Source organism: Macrobrachium rosenbergii, chromosome 22 (genome assembly GCF_040412425.1).
Source record: "Macrobrachium rosenbergii isolate ZJJX-2024 chromosome 22, ASM4041242v1, whole genome shotgun sequence".
Taxonomy (NCBI): Eukaryota; Metazoa; Arthropoda; class Malacostraca; order Decapoda; family Palaemonidae; genus Macrobrachium; species Macrobrachium rosenbergii.
Genome location: NC_089762.1, coordinates 16,131,511 through 16,155,334, shown reverse-complemented (window position 1 = coordinate 16,155,334; position 23,824 = coordinate 16,131,511). Strand labels below are relative to the sequence as shown.

The 23,824-nt window shown below is 35.8% G+C and overlaps 1 protein-coding gene across 1 annotated transcript in view; it reads left to right on the top strand.

Annotated features, from left to right (window-relative positions):
* Positions 1 to 23,330, top strand: part of LOC136850375 (uncharacterized) — a 31,139-nt gene extending 7,809 nt beyond the window's left edge. Inside the window, exons 2-3 of the mRNA XM_067123986.1 lie at positions 20,457 to 20,867; positions 23,187 to 23,330. Coding sequence (XP_066980087.1) covers positions 20,457 to 20,867; positions 23,187 to 23,241 — 466 coding nt within the window. The 3' untranslated portion in view covers positions 23,242 to 23,330. The remainder of the gene's footprint in view (positions 1 to 20,456; positions 20,868 to 23,186) is intronic.
* Positions 23,331 to 23,824: the final 494 nt, after the last annotated feature.

Below are 23,824 nucleotides of genomic sequence, written 5' to 3'. Positions count from 1 at the left end.
GGTTCAGGGTGGTCGTGAAGTCGCCTCATCATCTGTACTCTACATGCTTTCTTCTTTATGTTAATTTTAAATAAGTGGAGCTTCACGTGCTATTGCAAAGAGTAATGGCACTTTACAATATATAATTATATATATTATATATATATATATATATATATATATATATATATATATATATATATATATATATATATATATAAGATATTATAGAAGAATATTGACCAAGGCGATAATATTTGATCAGCATTAGGATTCTCGTACGATACATGTACACATGCGCTACCGGGGTCTAAGCGATGTCAGGCAGGGCAGCCGATCGAGGCTACGGTCTACCCCAACGCCAAATCAAAGTCCTTCAAAAGAAGGCATCGTGCTTACCCCATATAAAAAACGGGAAAAAGCACGTTAAACGAAGAAGAAGAAGAACCCATTGTCGCACCTCTGACTTACAATAATTATTCAGCAACATAAGTAAAATGGATATGAAGCCTTTGTTATAAAAGATTTTCTTTTACAATCTTTTGAATATCAAAGCCACTTACTTAAGAGAAACTTAATACAAAAAATCTGCTACTACTACTACTACTACTACTACTACCACCATTAAAAGTGAAGATTGTGATAATAATAATAATAATAATAATAATAATAATAATAATAATAATAATAATAATAATAATAATAATAATAATAGTAATAATAATAATAGGCAGAGGAGGATGAAAGGGAGAAAATGAGTCAAACATTTAAAATTATGATGTCAGGAATGCAGTGTAGAATATTCTCAGTCACATTTCTTTCATCTGTAAAGACTTATTTACCTTTTCTCAAGTTTGCTCACAAGCTTCTTCATTTTCTAAAGTGTTGGAGAAATGGTCTTCAAACATATTTCTAAACGACTAGTTTGTTTATTGTGATATATATGGTTGATTATTAAGTAATGAGCCCTTCTTGCCTAGATTTATCTTATTTAACTTATATGGATTTTTAAAGGAAATGGAAGTTTTCGTGTATGATTCATTATTTTTGAAGTTATCCTTATTTTATATTGTTGGAAATTATTATAAATTGTGTAAATTGTGGTTCTTATAACCAGTTAACAAATATTCCTGAAACAAAGCAAACCTTCATATGATGTAACCCAACGACGGACTCATTCCCAATCGATGAAATTCAGTTCGCACTGCAAGACTTTTGTCTACTATCCTTCATACGTTTTTCGAATCTTCGTATAAGCATTTGCTAATATCTGTTATGAAAAGTAATGCGCAGATAAACGTTAGATTACTTTGGGCATTTGGTGCTATCGTAATTTGTATAAAGGATGACCTTTTTCTACTTTTAGTCTAAAATTTTATCAAACCCAAGTTCAGGATGGGACGCAATTTAGCGACACCCCCTTCTGTTTTCACTTTTTTTTTGAGCATCTTGTTCCCTGGACATATATTTTTCTTCTACCGACTCAATAGCCCCATAACATGTTTCCCCAACTGATTTTTTTTCTTCGGGATAAAACATGGTCGAGCCCATCTGCAAGTAATAAATATTGTGAAATTAATAGAATCTATTTCAAAGCATAATATGAAAGTCTTATGATAGTTTAACAAGAACTCTTATCTTTACTATTTTTGTGATGCCACCTTATTATTAAGCTTGAAGTAAGGGAGACCTTTTAGCGCGTGTTTTCTTCACGTCTGGTGGATGCGCTTGTTGCACTCCTTGTGCTTTTTCTTTTGAAATACTTTCTCTACTTTGTTCAATTTGTGTCATTTTGTTTTTGCCAATACAGGCATATCTTCTGTTTTTTTTAGGGTATCAGTGAGAATCCAAATATTTGGATGGTTACTAGAGACTGCTCTGATTAACGTATTGTGAAATGCTTCCAAACTATTGATAGTAAGCAGTCAGAGGTGTAAGTTGGGGAGGGGGGCGGTTACGTGCCCTGGGCGACGACCTTAGGGGGACGCCAAAATGACCCTGGGAACAATTTATGCTGCTTACAGGGAGCTGTGAGAGAAAAAAAGGATTTTGTATCACTATCATATATATATATATATATATATATATATATATATATATATATATATATATATATATATATATATATATATATATATATATATATATACATATCATAAAGAGTTTCTAGCATTTGTATTCTTCACACACACACACACACACACACACATGAAATGAGAGAGAGAGAGAGAGAATGATGGTCTAGTCAGCTGTTGCACCGGATTCTTACCTTTCATTTCCTTGCATTACTTTTCTTTTGGAAGCTTATATTATCAAAAACAGACCGCATTCAAAAGAGACTTCAAGACCATCAGGTAAATTTCCACAATGCTGCCAAACACTTAGAGGCACTTGCAATGTATTTCAATGAAAACAGAGAAACAATCTGTAATGAGTCGCTCAGTGCAGCATTAGAACTATGTGAGAATTATGTTATGGTAGACCTGACGACCAGAATAAAGAAAAGGGTGTCAGGAGAAACAGCTACTGATGTAGGCCTCAGTGCAAAACAAGAGATCATGCGTCTAAGGAAAGGTACAATAGATAGACTGCATACTGAAATGAAACAACGTAGCACAAGACTTGAAGATCTAGACAACAAGTCTGGGTTTCTGCTAGATGTAGAACAAATTCTTAAAAAAGGTAAAAGTTCAGGATTACTGGATGACGAGAGAATGAAGGAAAACTGTTTATGTTGGCGAATTCTACAGTAGTGATTTGGATGATAATGAACTTTATGAGGAAATCTTAGACTGCAGAATGCTCTTAGCAAGTAGAACGGATGTTCAGATTTCCACTCCAGGGAAGCCCATTCAATTCATTATACAATATGGTGATGAAAATGTTTACCCCAACTGAAGAGTAGCAATCCAACTTATGCTCACAGTAGCAATTTCAATTGCAAGCTGTGAACGTTCGTTCAGTAAACTGAAATTGATAATGGCTTATCTCAGAGCCTCAATGGGACAGGATAGACTTAACGCCCTAGCATTTCTTAGTATTGAGCGTGAAGAGGTAGAACTCATTAACTTTGGTGATATTATTGATAATTTTGTTTCAGCAAAGTCTCGCAGAGTCCAAATATAATTGCCATCAACTTTTGTTTTTTTCTAATCTCTTTACAGTCAATGTTGCATTTTAAATGTTAAATCTAAGCGGTTTCAGAAGCTGACAAATTAGTTTTCATTTTTTTTATTCAGTTTTAATGAAAGTTCTTTGATTGGTAAGAGCTATTAGAGAAATACCAGTCAAATCATTACTCTAACTAACAAGTTTGCAACACTGTAAAGCTTGAGTGCATTTAAAAATTCTCTCTAAAACTGTTTTTATCAATGCTAATTTACACAATTTTTTTAGTTCAGAACTTCAGGATTATGTATTGCTTTTTGATTTTTTTTTACAAATAATAAATCCTTATTTCATTTATTTATTTTTGTGCAGAACAGTGTTGGTGAAATATTTTGTATCTCTCTCAATAATGTTGTATCACTAAACTCCATGATTTTATAAAACTAACGAGTTTGCATCACTGTGAAGCTTGAGTGCATTTAAAAATTTGATATAAAACTATTTTTATCAATGCAGATTTCCACAGTTTTTCAGTTCAGAACTTCAGGATTATGTATTGCTTTTTGAGTGTTTTTTTTTTTCAAATAGATCCTTATTTCTTTTTTCGTGCAGAATAGTGTTGGTAAAACATTTGTATCTCCCTCAATAAATGTTGGTAACACTAAACTCCATGAATATACCTTCTGGTAATAAATAATGTTAACTTGTACTAGTAAACTCAATATACCTTCTGGCAGGAAATAATGATAGCTTGTTCTTCATGGTTTCAACTGAATCATTGTGGCACAGATCCAGAAGCCTTAAGATTTATTCCATGACAAAGGGCGCCATTATCTGTGCTTGCCCTGGGCGCAAGTAACCCAAGTTACGCCTCTGTACGCAGTTCTTCTCTTATGCAACGTTCGTGTACGTTCGATGATTCTATCGAAAATTTAGGATCTACCCTCCTTCTGTCACCTCTTCCCACCCCTGGTCCTACACACGTATTTTCAAAGTATGATACAAGTGGTTAAGGAATAACTTCGTCATCCATCAATTCTCCGGACCCGTCAGCAACCTCATTTGGAGGCAGGAAAGCAAGTGGTACAAAGCTTCTTATTTTAATACTAAATTTGTCATCTTCGTGTAATATATATATATATATATATATATATATATATATATATATATATATATATATATATATATATATATATATATATATATATATATACATATATATTTCCCTAAATGGAACATACAGCACGACAACTTTCTTCTCGGGAAAGTGTCTAAAAACATATTATGCGCAGCCTTTTCAAAGTCCATGATTATATTTTCAGGTCCTTCATTATTCACCAAGTATTAGCTTTTTTGAATTTGTAATACATACAGCTGAAAGAATATAGCACGAACAAATAACTCTTGAAAGTTCCATCTCCTGCCCAGTTCTCACATCTCAAATCTTCATGGGCTTCACCGGTTACAAAAATTAAAATTCGCTTAGGGCCATCTAAGCCACTGTCGAATTGTCAAAACATGGATCCATCATCAAGACAGGAATACTGTTGTGGTGTCTCAGAGAAGCCAACATTCGTCTAAGGAATTGGTGGATGATTGGCTTCAGCAGATCCCCACCGTCTAACATTGCGATTGATATGTGAAACTCTTGGCACTTCAGCCAATGCACACTCATTGAATTTCCGAAGTTCTTCAATTATAATTGAACGAGGGAGAGTTAGACTTGAAATTGACTTCTGCTTTATATTTGAGATAACAACCTTTGCATCAACTTCTGCTGCAGTCGCGCTGTGACCATTCGCACTGTGATCATGATTTCCAGTCGTCTTCAGTACTTCAGTGTTCATCTGTATGAAGTCGAGCTTTGCACGTGCGATTTTCACAACGCCAGTATATTTTTGAACCATCAGCAATTTCTTTATGTTTATGGTAAATGTAATTTCCGTTATCGACCAATTCCTTTCTTCCCTTTTCCGAATTTACAAACTTCCAAGTGGTCATTCTATACCTCATGGTCGATAACTGATAGTGAAATTCTCTCAGTTAAAAAAATAATTGACCACAGCAACAGTGCTATACTTTCAAAATAAGCCAAAAATATACAAATGAATGGGTCACCACCACTTGACTTAGAATAATCGTTTCATATCTCAAATGAGTAGTTTAGTTAAAAGCCTTCCGTTACTGAATTGTCCGGTACAAAACTGACCTAGTACCGAATTATCCGGTAACGAATTGTCCAGTGCCGAATTATCCAGTACTGAATCGTCCGGACGCCCTAAGAACATTGGCTTTCGGCAGAATTTTACCATAATCACAATGACCCTTTTGAAAATTTAGTGAACCTCATGAATTTCAATTTATTATCAGTAAGTAAAGAGCAGGTTAATGTATTCCCTTCCTTCTACTAGTTTTTGTTTCTCACGCTTGAACACATATGAACACTTAATTTTGTGTGCGCACAGTATTCACATAAGTGAATAAGAATGATTTTACTTTCATAACTAAGTTCATGCATACATAATAATGCTCATTCATGCATACATGCATACATCCACTATGCACACAAACTCATAAGTTTATGTAATTATGCATATCCCTCTCGATGTGGGACCACCTTGACGTGGTGAGGGGGGGCTCTTGAACCCCAGGAATTTGTTCCCGGGTTTGAGTCCAAGAGTCATATATGATTAGGTATTTGTTTGGATTAATTTTTGCGGAATTTTCCACTTTTGCTAAAATTCATTGGACCTGTTAAATAGGAAAAGATATCATAGGTGGGATTGGGTTTATATCCGAAACTAAATAGTGGGAATTGTGGTAGGACCATCAACTGCCCGATAATGTTCGGACCTGAGAGTTATCAGATCGATAGCTCAAAGGCGGAGCTGTTCTTTAGGCCTGGACCACGGATTCCAGGGGCATCTGGTTCTAGGGATAGGAATCTTGGCATTCTATCTGGTTTGCCCATAACATGATTAGGGTGGGGATGATTGTATTTTTGTAATACTCTCTGTCCTAGCAAGCGGGTTTGGCTTACACTTGGGCCACTTTAATCGTGTTGTGCCATCCCCTATGGGGTAGGTTAGGGACGCGGACATTTGGGAGTCGGTTCTCACTTGTGCCATTGGTGGTAGAATAAACTCCATGAAAGGCTGATGATATCTTTTTAAGGTTTTCAGGTTTTATTTTTATTTTTTTAATTTTTGTCTCCAATCTTTATGAATAGTGACCATAAGGATTTAAGTACCCCTGGGCCCTTTGATGGTAGTGACTCGGCACAGTTGACAACCGCTAGAACTTCCTCTGACAACTTTTCTCTGGAAAAGTCAAATAAAAATCCTAATGTAGTGATACGAGAACCCTATGCTCCAGTACAAAGCGAACCGAAAAAAAGCAAATATCTTGACCCAACCTTGACTCACTTCGACTCCCTCTTCGGAAGTGGAAGTTGGTCAAGATTCCTGACCTTCGAAACAGAGAAGAAAATATCAGCATTAAAATGAGAAAACCTCCTGTTGAATCGACATTCAACTACTGCAATGTCATTCAGACAAATAAAAGACCAGATGTGGTTGATAGAAACCACAGGAAAAAATCTATCAGAAAATTACTTAACTAAAAAAAATATTGATAATATAAAGGTACATGTAAAAAAACATGACAATATGAACAGTGTGCAGGTTACCATAGTACTCCCTGATAATGATGGAGAGCCAGTAGAAAAGAATATATTCCTGGATTCTCTTAAAAAAAGCTACAACAATGTACAAGATTGCGAAATATACAACATAGCCAGTAGACGGAGTGATGGAAAAACACTGAGAATAGCAAAGATAAAATTTGAAGGCCATGAATTACCCTTAAATATTAAAACGATGGGCCAAAGCAGAGAATTGAGACCGTATGTTCCAAAACCACTACAGTGCCAAAACTGTAGTATATATGGACATACAAGGAAAAAGTGCAGTAATACATCCATATGTGCGTATTGTGGATCTGACAAACATACCACACAGTGCAGGTGTGGTGAACCGAAATGCGTTAACTGTGGACAGAATCACCATGCAAAATCTAAGGAGTGTATGTATTATATATACAATACAGAATTAAAATCACTTCAGGAAAGAACGGAACTGCCTATAAAAGATGTCAAATTAGAATTAAAAGTTAGAGGAATGCATGATCCCGCTAGAAAACGAACGTTTTCTACTATAATAAGATCAGACAATGAAACAAAAATGGAAAAAGGTGAGAGTAACAAAACCCTGATACATAAATCCCAAGGAAAAATAACTACTTTGCAAGAAGAAACTAATACAGCAAAAAACCAAGAAACTTATACAAATATTTGTTCAAATTCATTTGAAATATTAAGGGAAATGGAATCACAAGAAGATAATACAAGTACCACAGAAATATTAGAAGAAAGTTATGATGAATTAGAAGCTAAAGAAAAAAAAGAGGCCTTTAGAGAGAACCCCATCCAAGACCAACAAAAAACCGACTTTTATTAGAGATACGTCAATTAAACTAAAGACGGGAGACCTGAAGAAAGAACATAAATAAAAAAAATTATAATATACATATTTCTCCTAAAATAATAATAAAACCAATGGAAATAGATACCCAGAACATCAAAGAAATAGTAGAGGAACAAACCATTGACAAGAATGATTATGTGATGGGAGAAGAGATTACTCCATCACCAATAATTGGTGCAGCAAGAGTAAACGAAAAAACGACACATGAAAACACATGTGGATGTAATGAATGTTTCATTGAACTGTGCAACAAAAACAAAAGCATAACAAAGGACAGTTTATCAAACACTATACGAAATTTTACAAGATACACAGATAAAGAAACTACTAGTTTAGACACTCACAAAAAGGGCTGTATGTGCATTGGACACCTAATATCTTATAAAGAAAAACAAATAAATATCGTAAATAAAATGTTAGAAAAAATGCATATTGATGATCCACAAAAAGAAAATAACACTTGAACACGCTAACGTAATATTTACAATAATTAAATTATACAGTGGAACTTAAATGGTCTACAGAATAGATTACATTTGGGAGAAATACAACGATTACTTAGGGAATATGAACCAATGATATTATGTTTACAACATGTCAACTAAACAATATAAAAAATAGGTAAATATACCTTAGTATCTAAATCTAGAGAAGAAGGAAATTTAGGTACTGCTATATATGTACATAACAAAGTATGTTATGACAGAGTACCTGTAAACTTCACTATCTTGGAAATATCAAGTATTAAACTACGAATAAAAAAACGATAATTAATTAATTTATAATTTATACAACCAACCTAATAAAAATTACGACACTGATAAACTTAAAGATTTACTTAACAATACCAAGGAACCTACATTAGTAGTAGGTGATTTTAATGCTCAAAACCCAAAATGTGACTGTAATTGTACAAACTCAAATATAATAGGTAGTAAAATAGAAGACTTCATGGATTTAAACGACATGTGCTGTATAGATAACGGCAAAATTAGCAAATTTTCAAAAGCACATGGAACATTTTCCTCAGTAGGCTTAACTCTACAGTATGTACAAGTATAGATGACAGATTAGATTGGAATACAGTTGATGACTTGCACACAAGTGATCATTTCCCAATGTTAGTTTCCTTATTATAAAATAATCCTGCAAAACATGTCCCTCACTATAACATTTATAAAGCAGATTGGGAACGATATGAAATGCACACTAGAAATCTCCCACCATTTGAATATTTAAAAGACCATAATGAAACTAATAAATTTCTTGTTGATTTCATTAAAAATTCTGCTGACAAAGCAATACCAAAGTCAAAACCCCATCCAACAAAACACAAAGTTCCATGGTGGTCCAATAAGTTAACAGAATTAATAAATATAAAACACTCAATAGGGAGACGATTAGACAATTTGAATAGAAAGTTCAGTAAAATAAATAAAACAGTACGATATTAGAAGGAACTGTACAAAAAATGACTATATTATTACTAGAAATTGATACATTAAAACCTCTATACAACAAAATATCTGCAAAATTTAAAAAAAGAAGTAATTCAAGGAAGAAATATTTAATGGAGGAAATACGTATCAGATCTCTCTAATAATACCCCAATATAAAAAATATGGGAAAAATTCAGGAAAACAAATGGTACCCACGTTAAATCACCTAGACATGCCATATTAAAAGATGGGAAAAGAACACTTGATCCAAAAGAAATAAGTAATATAATGGGGCAAATTTTAGTAAATGTAAGTGGTGATAAAAATGTAGATGAACACTTCCGCACAAAGAAAAATAGAATTAATAACAATAAATTTTTAAACAATAGAAGTTATATATTATAACCGAAAATTTAATGTCAGAGTTGGAATATGTTCTCTTGAACAGCAATAAATCTGCTACTGGAGGTGACAATATTTGTTTTGCAATGATCTGCCACTTAGCACCTTTGGCAAAATCATGCTTATTAGAGTTTTATAATCATTATGGCTTCGAAATTTATTTCTAGATGAATGGCATAAAGCTATAATAATTCCTATCCCCAAACCTGGAAAGGATCCCAGTAATGTAAATAAATACAGACCAGTTTCTGTAACAAGCTGCTTATGCAGATTGTTAGAGAAAATGGTAAATGCTCGACTAACATGGCACATTTGAGAAAATAAAATTTTTACTCCCACTCAGTTTTGGTCACAGTGTAACAGATCTACATTAGATTCTCTCTCTAACTTGGAAGACCATATACGTAGAGGTTTTGAACAAAAACAAATCACTGTAGCTGTCTTTTTTGACATTGAAAAAGTATACAATACTACATGGAGGTATACTCTATTAAAAACTTTACAAAACAACATCCTTGGACATTTACCTAGGGTTATCCAAAACTTTTTGACAAATCGCAGTTTTCAGTTGAGAATTGATGTTCTGTCTAGAACATTTCCACTTGAAAATGGTGTTCCACAGGGAAGCATCCTTAGTGGCACACTGTTTACTCTAGCAATTAATGATATCAGTAATAATCTACCCATCGGAATTAAAAGTAACCTGTATATGGATGATTCTGCCACATATTATTCAGCATCTCGAATAAAACATGCAGAACAAATCATTAATAAAAGCATAGTAAGAATAGATGACTGGGCCTCATCTGTAGGCTTTAAATTTTCCATAGATAAAACTCATGCAATCATGTTTTATAAAAATAAAAGGTGGAAAAAGGTGAAGAAATAGATTTAAAAATTAGAAACCTTAGTATACCAATCGGCCAAAGAGCAAAATTCTTGGGATTATTATTCAATACTCACTTGAACTGGAAAGCCCACGTAACATACGTAAAATCTAAATGTAAAAGAGCATTAAAAAAACTATCAAACACCACTTGGGGAGCTGATAGACATGCCCTTACTGTACTGTATAAAGTAACAGTGCTGTCTATCATTGATTGTAGAAGCGAAGTATATGCCTCAGCATCGGACACAGTGCTGAAAATGTTAGACCCTGTTCACAATGAAGGCCTTAGAATATGCACAGGAGTCTTTAGATCATCACCAAAATCATCTTTACAAGTTGAATGTGGTGAACTACCTCTGTCTCTCCATAGAGAGCTAGTAACAATGAAAAGTGCTCTAAGAATTCAGACAAGCGATTCTCCAACAAAAAAATTATTTAAATTAAAAGATGTATTTATAAATAACCATCCTCCGCCTTTCCCAGTTAGAGCTAGAAGACTGTTTGAGTCGCTGAATATAAATATACAAGTACCTTTAATAATAAAATCACCTCCTCCCCGGACAATGAATAAAATGAGAACTTGTACACACCTCAAGTATTTATCAAAAAGTTTCTCATATACACCAGAACACCACAGACAACATACTATAGAGCATATAAGACGAAAGGGTCCACATTACGCAATGTATACAGATGGATCTAAAGCAGATCATGGAGTGGGATATGCTGCAGTGTCCCAAGACAAAACTTATCAATTCTCTCTACCTAATAATGCTTCAATATTTACATCAGAATTGTGTGCAATTGCGTCAGCTATAAAAATAATTAAAGAAACGTCATTCAATAATTTTGTGATTTTTAGTGACTCGAGAAGTGCTATAGAAGCTATTCAGAGTTACGAATCAAAAAATAATATTGTACAATAAATCAAATTATTTCTCCATAGCGTACAGTATATAATAATGAAAAAATGTAGAAATATGCAGGATCCCTGCCCATGTAGGGATCAAAGGAAATGAAGAGGCAGATAAAGCAGCCAAAGAAGCAGCCCACATGACAAAACCAGATGTGAATATCCTTGTTACTGATTATGTAACACACATAAAGGTGGGTATCATACAAATGGCAGCACATATGGAATGAAGAACCTGAAAATAATAAATTAAATAAAACCTAATGTTGAAAAAGGAGTTCATCATATCAGAGAGAGAGACATGCACAACTAATTCTAACACGTCTCAGAATAGGCCATACTCGTCTGACACATGGACACTTAATGAGCAGCCCTCGTGGCCCGGCTCCCGAGTGCTCAGAGTGTAAGGTGACAATAACGGTCAGACATGTGTTGTTTGAGTATCCAAAGTATGACCAACAGCGACTGTCAACTTTTAGAAATAAATCAGTGAAGGAAATTTTGTCAGAATCTTTTACATTTTCAGTCGTTCTGATTTTGATGTTCATGAGGAACTGCGATTTAATTAGTAAAATACAAAAAATAAATAATAAAAGCACGAAAACCCTTATAGCATTTGTCGAATTTTAAAAAAAAAATTCTAAATAAGTAATTACTTAACTTATTCAGAATTTTAAACGGTCTTTAATTTTGAATAAAGAACCAAATTTCAGAGGATTCTTTGGAATTAGATTAATTTTTACGGCTCCATAATGTCTAGCAATAATTTGAGAAAGCTATTGGCTAAAGGTTTTATCATGCAAAAATTGAACACTGGCATAGATTTGAAGTTTGGGAACAGCTGGAATTTTGTACTTTGGCACATGTTGAAAAAATAAGTTAGATGGAAAACAATTGTTGGTAAAAACCCTGTGTGAAAAGTGTATTTTCCTTATTAAAAACCTGCCAATTCGAGGATAAATGGAAGGCTCTATATAAAAGAATAGACAAGGCATTTAATTTAAAATTAAAAAATGACTACTATAGAAGTTGGCTCCTAAACCAGTAAAAGTAGCTTTTCTCCACATGCTCGTGTTAAAACAATCTGATTCTCGTGAGACTGAAACACCTAAAACGGATAACTTATTATCCTGTTCATCTTCAATACTAAATTTTATATTCGGATGTCTGCTGTTTGCGAAATCGAGGAGAGTTTCAGCATCAAACCGAGATTTAAACAAGGTAAAAGTATCATCTACATATCTTTTGTAGAATAAAGGGTAAATGCTGAGTGGGCAGCTGTCCAGCAACTGCTCCTCGCCATACCATCAATTTGTTTAAAAGCAGTGTTATTAAAAATAAAGGCTGTGTCCAGCACAGCTAGTTCAAGAAATCTTCTAAAATCATCCGAGTTAGAATTATGGAGTAGGGTTTTAGGATCTGAAAATAATTTGCGCATAATAATGTCAATGGCTTCTTCAACAGGGATATTTGTTTTTTAGGTTCATACAAGCAATTTTCCAATTACCGCATGGTCTATTATTTCACACACACACACACACACACACACACACACACACATATATATATATATATATGTGTGTGTGTGTGTGTGTGTGTGTGTGTGTGTGTCTGTGTGTGTGTGTGTGCTGTATACAGCAATCCTCGGGGAGATACAAATCACGGCAGCGTTTCTTCATTTTATTTCAAACAATGAACAAAACCAACCCAGTTCTGTTACAGTATAGCAGTATAGCAAGACTGGATAATACCAGGCAGTTCTGCTTAGAGCTTATATAAGCATTCGCTTTACAGTGGGGATAGAATGAGCCTACTCGTAGTTCGGTAAATTTCAGGTCCTTCATCTAATTTACATTTTTCTAAAAATATTCTTTTCCGCTGACATATTAACCAATGAATGGCTAATTCCTCTGGTTAACAGGTCCGTGAAGGTAGTTCCGTTCGTGAAAATCTATTTGGCCGCTCATTAGCTGTCCTGTTAAGGGTTGTTATTTGGTAATTGGGGCTGCTAATGCTAAGAGGTCATTTGCCGGAGAACATACAGTGCTACACACAACCCTCCAACAATTTTACGATGCCCTCATCGTACACAGCTCCCGACAAAGAAAAACAATTTACAACTCTGATCACTCTCTGTTTCGTATCCTCTCTGATCTTCTCAGTATAGGGCCAATAATTATTACTTCTTGCTCTTGTTCAACCTCTTCATCAACACTAACTTTAGGTTCCCTATTACCTTGTTTGCTAAAATCAAGCCCAAACATAGTTAAAACTTCATCCATATCAGGCATTTCTAAAATACTGTCATCCATATCAGTTGTTTCTACATTATTATTTTCCGTATCCAAATCACCAACATTTTCTTTTCCCTCATTCCTTTCTACCTCAACTAACGGTTTTATATTCCTTCGGTGGATAACCTCAGCTTCACTTCCTTCTGGCCTAACTCTATCCAAACCACAATCCCTGTTAAGTACTTCTTCAGTTACCCATTTCCTTTTACAGAATTTGAATTTGTCTCCTAGTTTCGCTCTTCCAATGATTTTATTTTCTCGTAATAAAACCTTGTGTCCTACCTTCAAATCACTTCTCTGGACTTCGCTAGCAAAGGCTTTGCTTTTGATACCCAGTTCTTTTGTGTGTTCCTTCTAACCAAATCCCAGACTTCTTTTTGCATTTTGCATTGCTGACCCAACCAGTCTCCGTCTTGAAATTTGTATATATCTTCCAGATACCCCCAGGTCTCGATCAAAATACATGGTTCCCCTCCGAAAAACAAGAAATATGGAGAAAACCCTGTCGCCAAATGAGGTGTTATGTTATACGCAAATACTAAACTCTGCAAATATAATGGCCATTTATTCTTCTTTTCCTCCTCCAAACTTCTAAGTAGTCTGTACAGAGTTCTATTCATTCTTTCCACCTGACCATTTCCTTCAGGGTGAATGGAGAAGTACGTGATTTCTTTACATTAAATCTTTTGCAGATTTGCTTAACGAGAGCACTTTCAAAATTTCTCCCCTGATTAAGATGAAGCTGCTGAGGAATTCCAGATTTATAAAAGAACTCTTCCACCAAAATTTTAGCCACTGTTGTCGCTTTCTGATCCTTCATTGGATATGCCCACACATATTTGCTAAACAGATCACTTAAAACTAAAATATGCTCCTTTGGAATTTAACATAGGACCCCACCGAGGACCTCAGAAAGAAAATGTCAAGGCTTGTGACTAGGGCCAACAATCAACAAGACATCGTAAAATTCCCCAAGGTGAAAGGAGATTATGGGCCTGGTTACTGCTATGGGACAGTGAAAACCCATAAGGCAGGCAACCCCCTAAGGCCCATCATCTCTCAGATGACATCCCTAACCTATAGGATAGCGAAAGTCCTGAATGATTTGCTGGTACCTTACATACCTGGCGCATATGTACTGAAATCAGCGGTGGAGTTCATTGACCCCCTGCATGAAAAAGGACCAGAGGACGACATCGCCTCATTCGACCTTGAAAGTTTGTTTACAAATGTTCCTGTCGAAGAAGCGATCAGCATCATCCTTGGTCATGTATACAGGTCCAACAAGAACCTGCTGCCCATTTCCAAAGGTGTCCTCTGAGATGTGCTGAAGGCCAGTACTACGGAGGCCCCTTTCCTCTCTCATCGGGGGAATTATTTCGGCAAGTAGACGGAGTCGCCATGGGATCCCCACTAGGGGTCCTTTTTGCAAATATGTACATGGCCACCGTCAAAGAAAGGACCTTCCGAGAACATCAAAAACCTGAGATTAGATTTATGGGCGGTACATTGATGACATATTCATCACAATAAAAGAAACCAGTGATGCCAGAAAACTAGTAGATGCCCTGAAAAGAAACTCGGTGCTCAACTTCACCACAGAGTGCAGCCAGCAGAAGACTTTACCGTTTCTTGGCGTCTTGGTAAAACAACAAGAAGGGCAGTTTAAAACGACCGTGTATACAAAAGCAATGAATGCTGGCTGTTGCTTGAACGCATGAGGAGAATGCCCGGTCACATATATAAAGTCTGTCGTGAGTGCATATGTCAGTAGAGCTTTCACACACAGCACATCGTGGAGAGATACATAACGAACTTGACTGAATTCGCCAATTGCTGACAAATAACGGCTATGCAGATCAAATGATTGAAACTACAATAAAAAAGAAAATGGATGAGTTTTACCAATCCGACATGACGATGAAAAAGGAGGAGAACCTGATTATTTACCATCATCTACATTATGGGCCTGCATACAAGGAGGATTCCTGCACCGTACGTAGGACAGTAAACAGAGGCGTAACCCCAAAAGCCCCTTACCACAAAATAAGTCTCAGAATTTACAGTAAGCCTAACCTTGTAGCAGACCTAATAATGAAGAACAGCACTGCTCCAGTGGGACCGAAGGAGGTGTGCAGGAATGCAGTTTACAAATTCATTTGTCCAGAGATGTGTAAATCTCACAGCCAAAACTACATTGGGCACACTACAACGACCCTTTGGAGACATCTACTGACTCATAGAAATCAACGGGCCATTCATCAACATTGCATAGATGTTCATGACCTGAAGCCATCCCTACAAGAGCTGATAGAAAGCACCCAGATCGTGTACAGAGAGGATAACTATGGTCACCTCTTAATGGCCAAAGTGGTAAGCATTGCTATCCAGGAACCGACCCTGAATATTCAACGAGAGTTGGACCATATACTCCCCTCCAGCAGGAGAAGGAATGCACGAGCCAACAGGGACCAGACAGCATGCCCCAAATCACCGGGTACATCGAGCCCCTTGGAGGACACGAGAGCGCCCAGCGAAGGCCAAGTAACATGCTAGCTCAAGTCACTGATGCCCCTCCCAACACGAACCTCCAGCCGTTAATCAGCGTAGACCATTTGGACGCATACATACACTCAAACTTAATATTATACACATTTATGTATAAACAGACATTTGTTTATTTGTACCTTTATGTAGGCTATAAAATATTATTTATATTTGTACCTTTTTTTATGTATTTGCAAACTAACATGCAAGATTATACTAAATTTTAAACACATTTAAGGAAACAGTAGTGTATGGTATTATATTTTGAATATTTATTTAACCACATGTTGTCATACATGTTCTTTGCACCTAAAACTATATATATATTATATATATATATATATATATATATATATATATATATATATATATATATATATATATATATATATATAATATATAATCATGAAGCTAAAAATGGAAGCTATATTGAATTCACGCTACCGGGATATCTCCGTTGGAGAATTGTCGCCGAAGGGGAATTTATATAATTGATAAATGAATTGGGTTCGTGTCCCAACGATACCAATTCATTTATCACTTATATAAATTCCCCTTCGGCAACAATTCTCCAACGGAGATATCCCAAGGTAGCGTGAATTCAATGTTAAGCGACATTTGTAGCTTCATGATTGTATATAAATCACGATGTGATAAAAATTTCATATATATATATTATATATATATATATATATATATATATATATACTGTATATATATATATATATATAAAATGTATATAAATATAAAAATCGTCATAAACCGAAAAATCGTCAAAAATCCAAAGAAAACCTTACTTTTAATGCTTTTGGTGCATAGAAAATGATGTGAACTGAATTTTTTTGAGTTTTTCATCAAAAAACCTCCAAATTTTTATTACCCTGCCATTTTGGAGCCATATTTCTTCCGTTGGATCAGCGTCATAAGCATCGTAACCGCGGAACATGCGTCGTAAACCGGGAAATAATTTCTGGTGAATATATTTGAAAAGCATCGTAACCTCGGAATGTCATAAGCCGGACCCGTCGTAAAGCGGGGACTGCCTGTGTGTATATATATATATATATATATATATATATGTGTGTATATATATATATATATATATATATATTATTTTTATATATATATATATATATATATATATATATATATATATATATATATATGCACACACACATGTAGATTGTCATCTTCATCATTACAAACGTTGTTGTCAAGTTTTTTTAGGTTCATATAAGCAATTTTCCAATACTGCATCGTCTATTATTTCACCTATGCAATTCTTTTATGAATTCCTAGGTTTCACTACGGGTCCTCAACCTACAGCTTCCAAATCTACAGCTTTTGTAGTCTTTTGACGTGCTGTTGTTCATCCCATCCCATAATTTTTTCACATTATATCAGTCTTGAAGACTTCAGACCATTATCCAGTGGATGCCCTCTCCACCACTTCCTTACTTGTAGTATGATATCGTCACACCCTGACCATGAATCTTAGCATTTCTTTTCAGTGCCCAAGCCTTCTGCATAGAATCGTGCAGTGGTTATTCAATCACTTTCTGCTCATTTTTTATTCATCAATAGTTAAGCAATTTCTTACTGCACTTATTTATCAGTAGTTAAGTAATCACTTTCTTCTTATTTTTTCCAACCTATCTCATAGCATGCTCAAATGATCTTATTCTAGTGTAATGTTCATATTGTAGAACACCACCTTTTCCCTTGTATATTATTGTTGATGCTCTTCCTTTCATCTGGTCCTACTCCTTCCTGTATCGCACATTAGCATATTTCTGTAAATCATGTCATTGACTGTCTCCCCAGCTACTTTCAATAAATCGCTTGTTGTTCCTGATGGTCTTGGACCTTTTGCACTTCTCATCAACCCAATGGCCTTTTAACCACTTCAGATTTATAATCTTTATTGACGCCTCTATCATGCCAACATCCAGCATTTCATGTTTCCTTTCATTCTCTTTATTCAGAACCTTTTCAGATACTGCCTCCATCATTCCAACATTACTCTCTCATCATCATTAATTTCTCCATTATCTTATTTCTATATTTATATCCCCTTTACATCGTTATCATCTTTTCCGAGACTTTTTTTTATCCAAAATGTTCTCTCATTCCTCTCTGCTGTGATGAGAGCCTGCTTCCATTCCTCTCTCCCAGCTCATAAGCTAAGCCTCCCTCCTCTCCTACGTACAGTATATACGTCTCCATCATTCCCTACTATGTAGATTCTACCAGTTCTTGAAGGTTCTCTCTTCAGTTCATTGCTCTTTATGCTTCTTATTTCGAATCACTGTGTTTCTCCTTATCTATATACCTCACCTAATTTCTTACAACATACTCCTACTGCTGCCTTTTATATACTTTATTTCATTGGTTTTTACAGACAACTTTTTTTTATTGCTTTTTTTGTGACAAAACTTATTTACCTTCTTCCGCTTTCCATGTTATTTTTTGTAGAGGCTGTCTCTCCCTTCGTTAGCTTTCTACAGCGCAACATCAAAATTGCTTGCATTAGACTATGCTGTGTTAAGCATTTCTCAGTTGGTATGACCGTGCAATCCTATACTAAAATGTCATATGTACTTCTCAGTATCATAAAATCAGTTTGTTTTTCCTCTTCTTAATTCTCATGACATCAGCTTCTGTGTAGACCTCCTAAACCTCATGTGTAGCAACATAAATCATTTGCTCCTGAAGAATAATTCTGATACTGCTTCTACCTCTTGGTACCTTTTTTACAAACTCTATCTCTCCGTGAAATCCTCAAAACCAACTTTTCCAGTTCCTTTGTGGTCCCTTGGTTCTCTCCCTACCAGTGTCCCATCGGATTGTGGCGCTCCTATCCCTGTATCCGATAACGTAGCCCCAAAAATTCCCAGTTTTTCTTTGCCTGGTCTCCCTCATTGTTGAGCATGTTGACTACAAATGCTCTAGCTTTTCTCCCAAGATAATTTTAATCATCAATACCCTTTTATTTATGCGTTCCACTTTTGTTGCGTTTTCCACTTCATCTTGAACCAGAATGCCTCCTTCATTGTGCATTTAATTAATCTTCTCCACGAGAACATATATATCTCTGTGCCACTTCTATCTGTTTTTGTGCCAGCTCCTTTATATCATGTCTTTTCTTCACAACAAATAGCTGTTTCTGCTAGCTAGCATCTCCACCACCTCGTAATTATTCCTACTTTCGCTTAAACATTTACTGTTCTCACTGCGCTGAGAGTGCTTGATCTTTATTTTAGGCCGGGTAATTTGCACCCTCTACTTAGGTGAAGGCTACCAAGTACCAGTGGCCATTTTGTTATGTGAATTTATTTAACAATGGTACTTTCATCTTCTTACAGAGTTAACATTGGCCAGGCTTTAGACTGACAGTAGATGGGTCTTTGATTTTGAGTTCGATCCTACAAGGGGGAAACATCTTAGGGGTCGACTCCCAATCGAATCTGAGGAAGTAATGAGGGAAGTTCAGAAGCTGAACGATGGAAAAACACCAGGGGCAAATGAGATGCCATATTATGATGGAAACAGAGTGATTATCACACTAAGCAGGGTGTACGCGTTGTTTAGATGAGGGAAATGTTCTGAAAGAATGCATGAGAGGAACATTGTGCTTATTGTATTAAGGCAAAGGTGATAGAGTTTACCATAAGAATTAGGGTTGTATAACATTATTTAGTATATATTTAGTATACGAGCTGAATGTGTATGATAGATTTTAATTGAAAGAGACAGTTGAAAGAAGGACTGATAATGGAAGGATAACATAGCTTTAGGCAAATTTGATGGTGTTTGTTATTAAACATTTGATAAGTCTGGAAGTAAATGAGAAATGTGTGTACATAGACCCAGAAAAAGATTATGACAGCATCGATATAAAAATTAGTGTGGAGGGTTTGGAGCATATATTGGATAGAAATGGTAGAATATGCAGAGAAAAAAAAATTAATGGTTTGATGTTAAAATGGGTCTGAGGCAAATAAGATTCTGTTATGTATCCATGTCTCCTCAATATCTAAGGATGGAAGGATCCACAAAGAGGAAAAAAAAATAGATGTGGCCACACGTTGTTGATGCAGAAAACGAATTGTGAATGGAGTGTAGAATGGTGCATGTTTACAGAGAATCCGTTACTGAACTGGGATAGAGAAAATAAAGTTCTGAAAAGAGTGAAAAGGTGTTAAAGTGTTAGATAAAGGCGATGAATATTCACATTTGCGAGCTGATTGTCAAATGCTAGGACCTAATTCATGCAGATATTAAGTCCCTTAATCGTATCAAACGGGAATATACAATAACTTTGTTTTTTGTTCCATATAGGGTACCCAACCCAAGTAGCTGGATACCAGGAGACACAGAGGCTTACTCTGCCTCAGTATCACTGGGTAGTCCTCGCGTATCCAGTTATTCTCCAGATCTCCAGCGGGCAGAACATCCGACGTTTTTGGAGATGGATCAGAGTCCTGGTCCGTCCGGAACTAAGCCCAGACTCTCAAAAAAAACAAAATTATATCTCTTGGATGTGCAGAAAAACCCTGAAATGGAAAAAAAGCGACTACGAGCAGTGAAGGCTTTCAAAAACAGGCAAAAGAAGGACAAAGAAGTAGATGAACTCGAAGGAAAACTTTACGGTCTAGAACAAGAAGTCCAAGATCTCAAAGATGAAAAATACAAAACTGAACTTGCCGTTTCACAATTAGAAGGGTACTTTCATCATGGCAGTCCTCACCAGTAAGTTCGAGATTATTGTTTTTGTATTTTTCTCGCTTCTCCATTTAATATTATTAGTATATATATTATGCAAAGAATATTGATATAATACACACACACACACACACACACACACACCAAGCATAAGGAATAAGGGAGAGAGGGAAGAGGGAGGGGAGGAGAGGTGGATGGAGGAGGGGAGATTGTTTTTCCATGAGGGAGTTGAGGTCCTGGGCAGAGGGGGTGTGTTTAGGGACCACCCTGCATAAACCGGTATTTGGGGGTAGGGAAATGGGAGGAATGGGGACACACACACCAGCAGAAATAAAGTCAAGGATAATAATATAATAGGTATATATGTATATATGTAGGCATACATACATATACAGTACATATATACATACATATATCCACACATATACATATATATATACTGTACATACATTATATGTATATATATATATATATATATATATATATATATATATATATATATATATATACTGTAATATATATATATATATATATATATATATATATATATATATATATATATATATATATATATATATATATATATATATATATATATATATATATATATATATATAATATATATATATATATATATCAATTTCCTTGCCTTTATTTCTGTGGGTGTGTGTGTCCCCATTCCTCCCATTTCCCTACCCCCAAAAACCGGTTTAGGCAGGGTGGTCCCTAAACACACCCCCCTCTCCCCAGGACCTCAACTCCTCATGGAAAAACGATAAGCCCCTCCCCTTTCCCCCCTCCTCCCCTCCTCCTTTCCCATCACTTTTCCTCCCATCCTTCTTCCCCCTCTCGTATCCTTTCTCCTCTCCCTTATCCCTTGCCCTTATCCTTTCCCCCCTCCTCCCCTCCACCCTTTCCTCTCCCTTCCCCATCCCCTCTTCTTCCTCCACCTTCCCCTCCCCTTCCCCCTTCCCCTTCCCTTCCCCTTACCTTCCCCTCCCATCCCCCCTCCCCCCTCCCCTCCCCTCCCCTCCCATCTTCCTCTCCCTCACCCTCCCATCTTCCCTCTCCTCTGAACTCCTCCCTCTCCCCTTCCTATGAACATGAAGGGGACCATATTAAGGGTGGAACATGAAGGGGGAACTTATTGAGGATGGAACATGAAGGGGAACATATTAAGGGTGGGACATGAATAGGAACTTATTAAGGGTGGACCATGAAGGGGGAACACATTGAGGATGGAACATGAAGGAGGAACTTATTAAGGGTGGAAACACATTGAGGATGGAACATGAAGGAGGAACTTATTAAGGGTGGAACATGAAGGGGGAACACATTGAGGATGGAACATGAAGGAGGAACTTATTAAGGGTGGAACATGAAGGGGGAACACATTGAGGATGGAACATGAAGGAGGAACTTATTAAGGGTGGAACATGAAGGGGGAACATGAAGGAGGAATTGAGGATGGAACATGAAGGAAGGAGGAACTTATTAAGGGTGGAACATGAAGGGGGAACACATTGAGGATGGAACATGAAGGAGGAACTTATTAAGGGTGGAACATGAAGGGGGAACTTATTGATCCCTTCTCTTCCTGTCACGACTTCTCATTGTTTTGTTCACTAAGGACTCTCATTTGTTAGAATGAATGCATTCATTTCATTTTGCATTGACTTCATAATTCAATTTTAGACATTCTCGCTTAATTCAGTCATCAGTTTCGATGATCTGATCCTGATACTGTTGAAACATAAATTTCTTATTGTTCTTTTTACTTTTCTGTTTGAAATGAAATTCGTAACTCAATTTTTTTTTTCTCCTACAAACACGCAGGGAAGCATTAAAGGTGACACTCTCCAATTAAGCACATCAAAATGTCTTTCCCTTATCTGTGCTTGCATTTGCTTCGTTGAATGAACATAAAAGTTCCGAAAATACCAGCAGATGGAAACTGTTGATTTGTAATTCTTTTCTGTTTCTGTTTCTAAAAGAGTTGTCCAAACAGATGGTCTGCGACAGGTATACTGGAATTTGTAGATAACAAAATGTATATGGAAGGCGCACCATTTGCCCTACCGTTTCGTCCTTTGCCAGTCCTTATAAGAGCTTTTGTTAATTGTCTGAGAAACACGCATTTAGTGTCTTAATACCCGGGGAGTTAAATTATATACTTACGCATCTTCGTGAAACTGAAGATTATAATTTCCTATGTTAGGTATCTACCCCTTATATATTAAATATCAATGAATAAAACTCTTCCGAAGAATATGAAATATTATAAAAATTACGTCTAAAGTTGTCTTCGAGGATATTTGAGTAATATTTTTCTCTCATTTCTTTCAGGGGGCAGTCCGCAGATGGCAGTTATAACTTCGCCAATGAATATTCCCCGTACTGATGACAGGATTGCGAGTGTGAAGAGCTGTTGTAAATCGTCACTTCATTTAGTGATATGATTATTAATGAAAGGTTTTAATCTTTTTTATGCACGTCACCTTTTAAAGAAAGTGAAGATTGGTAAGCAATAAATGTAATTCATGCTTGAAAAATAAAGGATAAAACAATTTTAGTTCTTTTTGTCATTGCTCTTATGTACACACTGTAATTTCCTAACGCTGCAAATTCAGATTTATTTTATTGTATGGCATTTATTTATTATATACTAAAGTTAAATAAAAGCATTTTAGTTTTTTCAAATTTAGGACTTAACTTCATGGAACTATCTTTACGTTCGTATGTTTTATAGACACCAACACCTCAGTATCCAGATGTTCCTTTTCATGTCAAAAGAGTCGCGCCATAGAAATGATTAAAGCACTTATAGTAATTGTCTAGCTGATCAGGTGCCTAAATTTTTATTTCGTGCCTTCGGCTTGTTTACACTTCGTCCAAGTCTTTTAGACTGATATTTTCGATCTTTCCCTTTCAGTGCCATGATTCAGAAAGATTCAAGTTTGTAATGACTACAATTTAAAATTATT